Below are 11,814 nucleotides of genomic sequence, written 5' to 3'. Positions count from 1 at the left end.
GGAGAAAGAAAGCAGGAGAGTTTTGTATGGTGAGAAAATTTTGGTTTTCGTATTTTTGTGTGGTGTTGTGTTTTCGGTAAAGATGGGAGAGAGCAGCAATCGTTGTTCCAGCACGTGCTCGCGAGCAGTCGTGTCTCCCGTGGTGATGACTGGTGCCGTGCAGACATGCGCAAGGAATCCCCCTTCGAATAAAAACCAGTGCGCCGTGCGAGAGAGCCCCGTTGAGCGAGAGAAAATAGTCTGGAATGGGGATTGGATTGCTTGAATCGAGCATTGCTGTGGCTGACCATATTTCTACGGTGTCATATCGAAATCGGATTCGCAGAAAGTGGTGACTTGGCTCCTAGACTCTGTAAACGCCGGTCGCAGTGTCTTCTCCAGTACTGAACAGCAGATAAAGCATCTTAAATAAAGAAAAAAAAAGTTACAAGTTACAAGCTATCTTACAGTGGAGACAACAAGCGAAGAGCAAAAGAATAACCGGAATTATAACATTAAACAGTAAGACAAAAAAAAATCGCAGATTGTCAAACAATCTTCCCCGTTCACGTTAAGCAAAAGTTATTTTTTCGTTGTAGAAAAAATTGTTGTTTTTAGTTTCGTTTGAACAGCCAAATTGTAGAAAAAAGTGCTTGTTTAATTTTTCCATTTTCCAACAAGAGTTTCTCACGTACGAATCCTTCACGGATTATTCAAAATTGTTCACGAGAAAAGCAAGCTGATTCCATTGGTGATACGTCTAATTTCATTCGTTATTCGGAACGTTCGAAATTGGTGGAAAAAGGAAAAATTTCATTGATCTGTCTGTGTGTCACAGGAAAACGGCCACGAATCCCTGTAGGGAAGCAAGAAGAAGCAGCAGTGGAAAAGTTCCCTTCCACGCCTTGGCAGTCGAAACGGTGGAAAACTGGTGGTGAAGCAAGTGCGAGAGAAGAGCAATTTGCGAGTGTTCCGATAATCGACAGAGCAAGTGAGGGAGTGAGAGCGCGCTCGACTTTAGTGTGGAAAGAGTGTAAAAGGACCAAAGTGAACACTGCTGGAAAAGGTTGAAGAACTCTCATTCGCCTGTTCTGTCTCGAGAAAGAGAGAGAGAGAGAGGGAGAGGGTAAAAAAGGCAAACAGCAGTTGGGTGGGAGAAATCAAGAGTGGTGTTTTGCGGCGTTGGGAAACTAAAAACCAAGGCACAAGGCTAGTGTGTTAGTGAACTGCGCTCGTTCTGACAGATCCTGAAGACACTTTTCCTGATACGGGCGCGGCCATATTCGGATCACACGTACGCACACATACAGTACATCCACACCGCGTTTTACCCATCATAGTTCAGACGAGCAACAAAGTGTAGTGACGTTTCAGAACTGGACCACTTCGCGAAATAACCCGTGTGAGATAAGCCAGTGATAGCGAATCCGGGAGGTTTCGGGGACGAACAGTACCAACTGAGCATCACCACCGTTCAAACCGATCGTCAAACTGTCGAAACCAGCCGCCACTGAGATGTCGGGGGATCAAAGCGGTCCCATCGAACTGAACGGCACGGATGGTGTCGTCACGAACGGTGGCAATGATCCCCACGGGGAAGTCACCATGAACGGTGGGTCCTCGACCCCCGGAGGTGGCGGAGGCAGTGACGCGGGTGGCGCTGGTAGCCAGAATGCGGTTGATGCGGGCTGCTCGGACGGGCCGCCCAGCATTATCGGCGTTGGGCCACCCAGCCCTCTAACCGGGTGCTATCTGCTTATCGTTGTCGGTGAGCCGCACTCGCAGGACCACAAGGATATCATCCTGCAGCGACTTACTAAAGGTGAGTTCCAACCGGTCCACTGAGTGTACTGATGTGAATTCGGTGGTTTATAGTTACGTCATATGCGGTTATCATTGTGGATTTTGATGCAGGGGATTGAAAGTATCGGTTCTAGGTTTCAGAAGCACAATAAATTGTTAAATTGATACAAATTGATACTAGAAACAGTGGCTGGGCCTTGAAGGTGCAGAAACACGTTTGCTTCACTTGCATGGCGCTTCATGGAATATTCATCTGATTAATAGCCTCGAGGTGAATATTAATGTGATCCCATTGTTCACTTCAAATTTTCGTGGCGTCAATGCATCAAATTGAGTCATCGAAATATGTTTGGGAAGCTTCTGCCGTAGTCCACTCATCTTTATATGTATGTTACACACTTGACTAACTTTGCGGTTGTTGGATTCAAATGTTGACTAAATTATCTATGAATTGGTATTCTTAAATAATGTGGCTTCGTGAAGCCAGCGTTATCTAACACTTAAGAGATTTAAAAATGTTATTAGTTGAAACTGTCATTGAAGAAAAAAATAAACAGGCAAACAGAAAACGGGTTAAATGAATCCGATAGATGAGGCTCTGACCTATCTTCCACATTGTCAAATACAGCTGAGAATGCGTTGGCAGCTATGTTATGACTAAAAGAGGGAGTCGATGTAGAGAAATCGATGATGTGACTTACAACCCTTTCATTTTGAGCCTCTCATTTATAATAATTTATTCGCATTGTCCGAAGAAATTTGTGTGTATTACAAATTTGAAAATTCAAACTCATATTACTCCAATTTATTTTTTCTTCAAATATTTTTTTTCTTCAATTACTGAACTAGCGAAGGAAATAAAACAATGCAAATAAATTATTATTCTAATACCTGTCTAAAAATCGTTAATATTTCTCCGCAAATAAAATGAACTTTTTCATAGATGCTCAATGGGGTTCTGGGGACTGGGTGGCCACTCAAGCATTTTAGTCTATTTGGACTGGAAATAGCGCTTCGCAACCTTCGAGGTATGCTTGAGGTCATTATCTATTATCTAAATATAGCTTTTCATATTCATTTTCTCGAGTTTTTCTCCAATACATTCATCATCATCATCAGGCATTTTTCCCCCGATCTTGATAAGATTACCCACCCTATTCCAGAAAAAAAACAGCTGATCCTCCTCTTTTGTAACTGTTTAACTGTTCCTTGAGTTAATTTGGATAGCAGACGCTCAGACTTCAGGCACCAAGTTCGCGGACGTTCCTTTATGTTTTTTATTAGGTGTATAGGTAAGTTTCTTCGGTTTTACAACAAATGGTGTAACTTGACTATTATTCCATTGAAGCGAATTTCCAGACAGTCGTTGGAAAGCTACCGTCATTGCGCGTCTTTTTCAGTATATGTCAGAAAGTTGAATCGTAAATAACATAGTTTTTTGCTACTTCGAATTTGTCGAATTTCGTACCAACGAAAGTGTTTTTGCGGGGAGTGTTGCTTCATTACTTCAATATGAAGAAAAAAGCTGCAGAAAGTCATCGCATTTTGGTGGAAGTTTATAGTGACCATGCTCCAACTGAGCGAACGTGTCAGACGTGGTTTGCACGATTTAAAAGTGGTATTTTTGACTTGGAAGACGAAGAACGTTCCGCACCACCAAAAAAAGTTTGAAGATGAAGTATTGGAGGCTTTACTCGATCAAGATCCGTCACAAACGCAACAAGAACTTGCACATACACTTGGAGCAGCTCAGCAAACCATATCGGATCGTTTAAAAGCAATAGTAATGATCCGAAAGATAGGACATTGGGTGCCGTATGAATTGAAGCCACGAGACTTCGAACGCCATTATTTCAAGTGCGAACAACTGCTCCAACGGCATAAAAGAAAGAGTTTTTTTTGCATCGAATCGTTACTGACGATGAAAAGTGGGTCCATTACTACAATCCTATACGCCGGGCAACGTATGGATACCTAGTTCTATTTTGTGGGACCAGCCGGGTGTGGTGTACTATGAGCTGCTAAAATCGTATGAAACCATTACGAGGGACCTCTACCGACGACAATTGATGCGTTCGAGCCGTGCACTGAAGGAAAATCGGCCACAATACGAACAAAGACACGATAACGTTATTTTGCAGCACGAAAATGCTCGGCCACATGTCGCGATACCGGTCAAAACATACTTGGAAACGCTGAGATGGGAGGTCCGATCACTACCTTTTTCGATCGATACAACATGGCCTGGTTGACCAGCACTTCTCCAATTTTGATGAAGAAACACCCGACAAGATTTATCGGGATCCGATCGAACCAAGCGGCGAATAAGGCGACCAGTGTGAACCGAGGTTTTACGACCCCTTCCACTTTCGGACTTCCGGGTGCCCAGCGTATTATGCTTTTTCATGATTTTCGTAATCGCTCCGATCGAAGTATCATATTTTTCTGCGATTTCGCGGTAGCTCACTTTTGTTTTCTTTTTCTTGAAAATATTGTTTTTTCGATTTCTTTTTATACCAAATGTCTCAAAATTGCATGAATCGTCGGAATCTACTGTCATCTCGAAAACAAAATTTTCGTCAAAAATCGACACTTTGGGACTTAGTCTTTTTTTGGAATACGAGACAAAACGTATGGTTTAGGGTGTCAATGAAAATGATCATCTCGATTTTTCATATGGAACTTCGTGCGAAATGTTGATTTGCACGATAAAATACCCAGTGCAAAATATTAGCTCAATCGGAGTTTATTTGCTAGTGTCGCAGACGTTAAAATTTGAGTCTTTGGAGAACCAAAGAATCATGGAAAATCGGGGCTTTCAAAAAAAAATGATGCAAAATGTCATAAAATTGCATGACACGTCGAAATTTACAGTTATCTCAAAAAAATGTCAAATATCGACTTTTCAGACGGAAAAACGACCGAGCGCAAAAACAAATTTTCCGATTTGCGCCTGCACGCCTGCAAAATTATTATACTCAGTTCAACTGTTCATCATCTCGGATATTATCCTAGGCGGAAATTAAATTTTCTAAATAGCTTTTCAGTAGAAATTTTTGGTAGTCCTGAGAAGGTCCGATAATATGCGTGATTTTGTTGCAACTCTCCCTTAGTATTTAAAAAAAAAGTTGCAGAAGGGTTGTGTCAGAAGCATGACCACATAGTTGACGTAGGATTACGTTAGGATATTTGTAGTGTATTGGATTTAGATATGTTTGAAACATTCTATTATTAACTCTTTGATTAAAATTTGGTAGTCCTAAAAAAGACCGTTTGGTTCAATCGTTGGGTATTGTTTGTTCACTCCACCAGTGGTACAATTTAGTGATGATGGCTGAAGTATGGCGATTTGACTTTGGATGGTGCATATCACGATAAAAGCTGCCGGAGTGAAATGAGATATACTGAAAACTGCCATTTTCTCTCTATTTTTACCGATAGGATTAGCTAATTATTCTTATATAAGAAACCAACATTGAGCGGAGAGATTTTATAAAGAGGCGATTTTGAGCGTTAATTTCTATGCTCGGTGAGCTAAGTAGTATGAGAAACAATTCATTCGAAAAAAAATCTACGAGTGATGTTTGTATAGCCAAAAAATTGCTTTGAAGGCGAGCTATTGAAATCACAAAAAATCATGAATATAGGTCTCTGCTTGAAAATCCACTCAGTCATGATTGTTCAGCGGTTGATGCATGTCGTCGGTAGGCATCAAAATAATATATTTTTACCTTGCTCGCTTGCAATCCTGTTCCAATTTTACTACTGTGTTGAACGAACGTTCAAGAATGCACGAAAGAAGCATACAATAGTGCTTGCACTTTTCAGCAATATTTCAAAATATCCATTCATTGGGAATTAATTCAGATACAACTTCAAACGAATGATTACCAAGCCGAAGGTACCTCTAGTTTTTTTTTATTTTTATTTTACACCCCACATCTTACTGATAAACGTAATGGTTTTGATCCGGGAAACAAGCTCGAGGGAACCAGCCCAAAATCTGAAGCCCCCGTTCTATGGTGAATGTTGTCGCCCATCCAGCATTCATGAACTGATACGTTATCCTATTGGAATTTCAAACCATCACAGTGATTTCGGTGCATATACTACAGTAAATAATTCTGAGGTATTTCGTTGTACTTCTGACTGTTCATTCGTGTTGATGGGAAAGTCTGAACCAGGTCTCTTTGAAAAACAATTCCCAAACCATCAAAATTCATACTTCGAAGTTAAGGATAAAAAAAATTAAGGAAGTAGAATGAATATGGGCTGAAAAGTCCCGGGATTTGTAATGAAAACATTAGTTTGGAATAACATTCAACCACTACATTGATTGCTCAGAAGTTTCCCATCAAAAAACAATGTTTGATCAACCCATGTAGTAGGATGAAATTCCTACACAAAAACGATGCGCTCGATTTTAAAATTAGAACTGCGTCACCGTTCTACGCATAGTTGTCCCATGTTCCAAAATCAGCAACTGAGAAAAACGCAATCAAAGTTTTCAAACACATTTCTCTATCAGAAGCTTTAAGCGTTTCAATTTAACAATACACCGCGTTTTTTATAAGCAGTAAACTATTGTTTGATGAAATGTGAAAAATTTCCCTCACAGAATCAATCATGCTTGATTACAGGTTCCAAAATTTATGCCTAGATATGCCTAGAATATCAACATGGGACAATTGAACTTGACGTTGTTTTTTTCGTGTTTTTCCATGCATTATGCATAAAAACATCGTTTTATGCCTAGAATATCAACATGGGACAATTGAACTTGACGTTGTTTTTTTCGTGTTTTTCCATGCATTATGCATAAAAACATCGTTTTATGAAGAATGCAGTGATCTACAACACCTTTGCTGGAAGCTTGACATCAAATGCTTGTACTTGAACCGATTCATTCATTATGGATCTACAAAAAATACATGGTGGGAAAGTTATGTCTAGAATATCAACATAGGATCATTGGGCTTGATGTTGTTTATTTTAATGCTAGGAACAAATAATAAGTTTGTTTTGTGTTTTCTTGAGGATTATGAATAAAAACATCATTTTATGAAGAAAAGTGAAAATTGTCAAAAAGTAACATGGGACAACTATGCGTAGAACGGCAGTGCGGTCTTTTTAAATTCGAAAATGTCAATGTATTTCAGGTAGCGTATATTATTATTAATAGTTACGTGAATAATACGTAATAAATATGATAATATTAATTGATAATATAATTCGTTGATAATAGTTAATAGCGTTAATATCAAGTTTCGCAGCAAAGTACCTTTGAAGTACAATTGAATTTGAATGAAAAAAAAAACTAGGCTGGGTCCTCCCTTAAGAAAGATCTCTGGTCCTCACTATGAGTGAATGGTTCCCTCGAGTCAGATCTGGTTGAAATTTTGCCAAAATAAATATTTGTATTTGGACCTCTGCATGTTGACACCTGAGAGTGAGATTTCAATTCATGCTCCAGCAGCTCAAACTTTTTTGTTGTATCTATAAAATTGCCTGCTTCCTGCATCAAATCGCTTGAGTTACGATGTAGATCAAGGTGTTTTTAGAGACACAAATCATTCAATTTAAATGAAACACAGAAAAATGTTGTCGCCATGCAGTTGCAATAATACTACCAAATTTTTGTTCCCGCAGGAGGTTCAATCAAATGATTTTTATTCTACATAATAATGTGTGTTCATTTATCAAAGGAGTACTGTGTTCACATATTTTTGTATTTTATTAGATTTTGTTACTGAAATTGAACAAAAACGCAAACATTTGATTTAAACCAAATTTATTGCCCAATAAAGTTATGCAAAATGAAATGAAACTGATGGTCAGTGCTGGAGATTTAATTGAGGTGTCATTTCGTGCAAAAACAATCCCGTATAGTTGCTTTCCACGAACATGAAAATTTATCAAATTTGCCGTTCGATTTTTCTAAAAGCTGCCTGTTAATAGGTTAAGGACAATATGATCCATTCACAAATAAAGAATATACTGTCTTTCGGACTAGTGACACTTCAAATCAGTCACCCTGGACTACTGGGTACAAAAATAGATACCTGTACCCGTAAATAAAAAAGTCACAGGAAGGTTGTGTCCGAGACACGACCGCATAGTTGACGTAGGATTCCGTTAGGCTATCTGTTGGTTTTGGATATGTTTGAAGAATTACATCGTTAAACCCTTTGATAATGATTTGGTGGTCCTGAAAAGAGCCTTTTTGTTTGGTTGTTGGGTATTGTTTGTTCACTCCACCAGTGTTTACCGAGTGATGATGACAGAAGGATGGTAAATAGTCGTTGGATGTCGCGTATCAGACAAAAGATACCGAAGTGGAACGAGATATGATGAAATTCGCCCTCTGTGATCCTAGACGAGATGCCTCCTGTGTTATGTATGGATGAAATAAAGAAAAAAAACTCACCAATGTAATATGAAATAATCACCAATACCGAACACAATAATCATTTTTTCTCATCATTAAAAACATAATACTTTAATATAGAGAAAAAAATATTTGAAATAGAAAAGGTAATTTTATTTTATAATTTTAACTTTCTGAGTGTTTATTCAACTCAATGCGAATTTTAATGGGACTAACAACACTTAATACTATATGTAGAGTATATGGGAAATCACTACCCTCCCCTAATTTTCTTCACTTTTCCATTATTTCTCGCCGTATAAACTTTTCTTGGGTGAAAATGAACACAACAAAACAGACGGCTCAAACCAAGCGACTCGTTCTCGAGCCGAAACACCTTGGTTTTTACTTATGGAAATTGAAATAAATCGTTTCATATATCAAGTCATTTTTAACACAACTGCTACCATATACAATTTTACGCTTACACTAAATTTTACACAGTACACGATCGGTCATTGATATGAAATTTCACGAAGCGACTAACATTAAAGTTCCAAATTTAAATTTTATTTACTAGAATTAATCGTATCACTCACCTTACTTGCAATATAAAAATACCCCCGACTTGCATATACTTACAATGTCGATTTCCCCCAGGCAGATTTGTATTAATGTCTCTGTTATTGAATACATTTCGGTAGGAACAAAAGTTCCCCCTACTTTCATGTATTTGCAATGACGATTTCCCCCAGGCAGCTTGGTTTTGATGTCTCTGTAAGGCTAGGCGCAAATTGAGAAGCGTATAGCGCTCGTAAGCGAACGCGAGTCTACCAACACGACTCATACGTGCCACGAACGTAGCGTGGTGGAGCGCATATTGAGTCGCAGTTTGGACAATTACTGATTAACACAGAGTTGCGCGATATATTTATTTACTAACACAATCACCCGACCAGTACAGCCATACAGTGTCAAACCCACGGCGCTATATGATTGTTCACCAACACAACTACCACAACCGACATGACCAGCACGAGAAACTGTGGTTCAGCCACAGCGTCGCGCGAGTCGTGTCTCACGAGCGCTCCACCATCTCGCGTCATCTGACGAATTTGCGCCGTTCTATCTGTTTTCATTAGCCACAAAAACAGGCGCTATATCGCGCCAAGTTACTCGCGCTATATGCGTCTCAATTTGCGCCTTGCCTAAGGGACCCGTCGCATGTGTCGTCAATTTCGACCAATCAGAAGTGGGTATTTCCGTTAGGATAGGGGTTGAGATTTTTCAATTGTTCGATGATTAGTTTCATGACATATTTTTTTTCTTCAATATAAAAAATTGTTATGGAGTGCCGAAATCGATTGACGCGAAAATTTCATCAATCCATCATGAAATGACTGAGCAATAAGCGTTTGAAATTGGACAATTTTCACGATGTGCTCGATTGTCGATTTTCAATTTGTACCCCAATATGTTCCCGAAAGACGTAATCCTACGTCAAAACTGAGGGTATCTATTCCCACAAGCATATAAAAACAGCTTCGTTCGGCTGTCATCAGCAGTCTTCGGTTGACTAATAGTAACAGCTCGTTCGGTTCGTAACCATCAACCAGCAAAGAGTCCCTCAATTGCACTTCCATGGATAGAGCAGACCCAATCAAAGGCTTTGATGATCTCCCCGTAGAAATGCAGTACGAAATTTTCAACTATCTACAAACAGCTGAGCTCTTGGCACTCACCGTTGTATCCCACAATTGGAACTACCTCATCGGTTCGTTGTTGCCAAAAAGAAACATAGTGCTTCACCTAGAATATAACAACTGCCTCAAGGTGCTAAACATCAGCCGCAGGCAGTACAACGCAGCTGAGGTTCACTTATCAGAGAAGATGTCAGCCCATCGAATGGAGCGAATTTTTCATCGAATACGAATATTCGGGAAGAAGTTCAAGCTGGAAAAACTGTACCTGTCGTTTGAAACAGCCGATCATTTCGCGAAATTATACGAAAAATTTACGGATCTTTTCGCCATGCTAACGGAACTACACGTTGAATACATCCAACGCAGCATTGCGCCTTCCACCGAAGTGCCTCAAAAGAAATTCGACTTTATGCTTCCGAGGCTACGTGTTTTCCGCTGGAACGAGAAGGAAATTCATGGACCGGCCTGTTGCTCGCGTATACCTGGTGTTTTCAACGTGTATGCACCACATCTAACAAGCGCCAATATTCAGTACAGATACAGTATTCCACATTGGTTCACGGTGTACATTAAGTACAGTGATGTACACCTACTGCCGCACATTACCCTGCCAGGGTCCGCCACCTTGCACGTTCGTTCGGAGTTGAAAGCTCTAGAGCCCAATAATTTCCCTCATGCAATCAAAAGCAATGGGATTGTGTGCGATGATGACGGGAAGGACCCTCGATATCACTACGAAGTCGGATCGAATTTTGCGCTGTTTGAAGGCAACCACGATGAAGGGCCGTTGGGCAGTGTCAGATACGATCAAATTCTCCACGAAATTACCATTTTGCGATGTCAAAATTAATCGTTCAGAATAATAAACAACTGCTTATGAACTGAAGACTAATCTATTTTTATTTTTTGTAAATTTATTTCAAACAAAAGTAGGTTCATCATCATATACATATATGCTGTCCAATGTTTAATTCACATATTTCAAAATCAATTTTATTGTATTTAAAAAAACATGTTTGAGTGTCCATTTATTGCTTTTCCCATCGTTGTAGTATTTCCGGTATTCCCTACTAAATGAACTGTGTGTCTTCTCGCGCTAAGAACGAATCAATCCCTATTTTGACAATGTACTTCGAAAAGAAGCATTTTTGGTCGCTTCAAACGACTCAATTGTTGTACCGAACAAATTTTGCGTCCTGATGAAGGGTTTCCATGTAATTTTCAAACGACTTCAACAATGTGTAGCAGAGCGTTGTCGCGAAGCAAAATCATCTTATAGCTCATATTCTTCTTGAATGGCTAGAACATTCCCAGTGGAACTTTTATAACGCTGAGATGGTCCCACCGAATATATATAGCATGAACTTCGAGCCATGAATGTGCAGCTTGGCATTGGAAGCTGATTATCGTAAGGGATCCATTTTCCACGCCCAGTAATAATTGAGGGCTATAGAAAGAAAAAGCATGTAAGTGAGTTGGCCGGTTTCTCTTCATGAACTTTTTCTTTAGTTAATAACTCAACTGCAAAAACGTTCCAATTTGAGTTTGGTATAGAATCCGATAGATGAGGCTCTGACCTATCTTCCACATGGTCAAATATAGCTGGGAATATGTTATTATCAAAAGAGAGAGTCGATGTAGAGAAAACGATGATGTCACTTACACCCCTTTCATTTTGAGCCCCTCAATTCGATACAAGAGCCTCTTCCGTTTTTGACATTGAGTATCTGTTTGTACGCAAAAAATGCCGTTCGACACTACATGGATTCTATTTGAATGAAACCAATTTTCCATGCTTTTGGATCATGTCCAAAGCTCGTAAACGATACGAAATGGAATGACGAGTTACACCTATTGAGTTTCGGTTAGTTTCCGTTGCGTTTGACTCGAACTCTCATGATGAAGTGCTTCCAATTATGCATTTTTAAATGTTTGCTCTTTCCCGGGATACTTCTTTGATCT

The 11,814-nt window shown here is 39.4% G+C and overlaps 1 protein-coding gene across 1 annotated transcript in view; it reads left to right on the top strand.

Moving 5' to 3' along the window:
* The first annotated feature begins 263 nt into the window (after positions 1-263).
* The window catches only part of LOC129778553 (microtubule-associated protein futsch), a 233,080-nt gene continuing 221,529 nt past the window's right edge, over positions 264-11,814 (top strand). The window contains exons 1-2 of the mRNA XM_055785521.1: positions 264-501; positions 818-1,801. Of these exons, the coding sequence (XP_055641496.1) occupies positions 1,495-1,801 (307 nt within the window). The 5' untranslated portion in view covers positions 264-501; positions 818-1,494. The remainder of the gene's footprint in view (positions 502-817; positions 1,802-11,814) is intronic.

This window comes from Toxorhynchites rutilus, chromosome 3, assembly GCF_029784135.1.
Source record: "Toxorhynchites rutilus septentrionalis strain SRP chromosome 3, ASM2978413v1, whole genome shotgun sequence".
Classification (NCBI taxonomy): Eukaryota; Metazoa; Arthropoda; class Insecta; order Diptera; family Culicidae; genus Toxorhynchites; species Toxorhynchites rutilus.
This window is presented reverse-complemented; position numbering and strand designations above follow the sequence as displayed.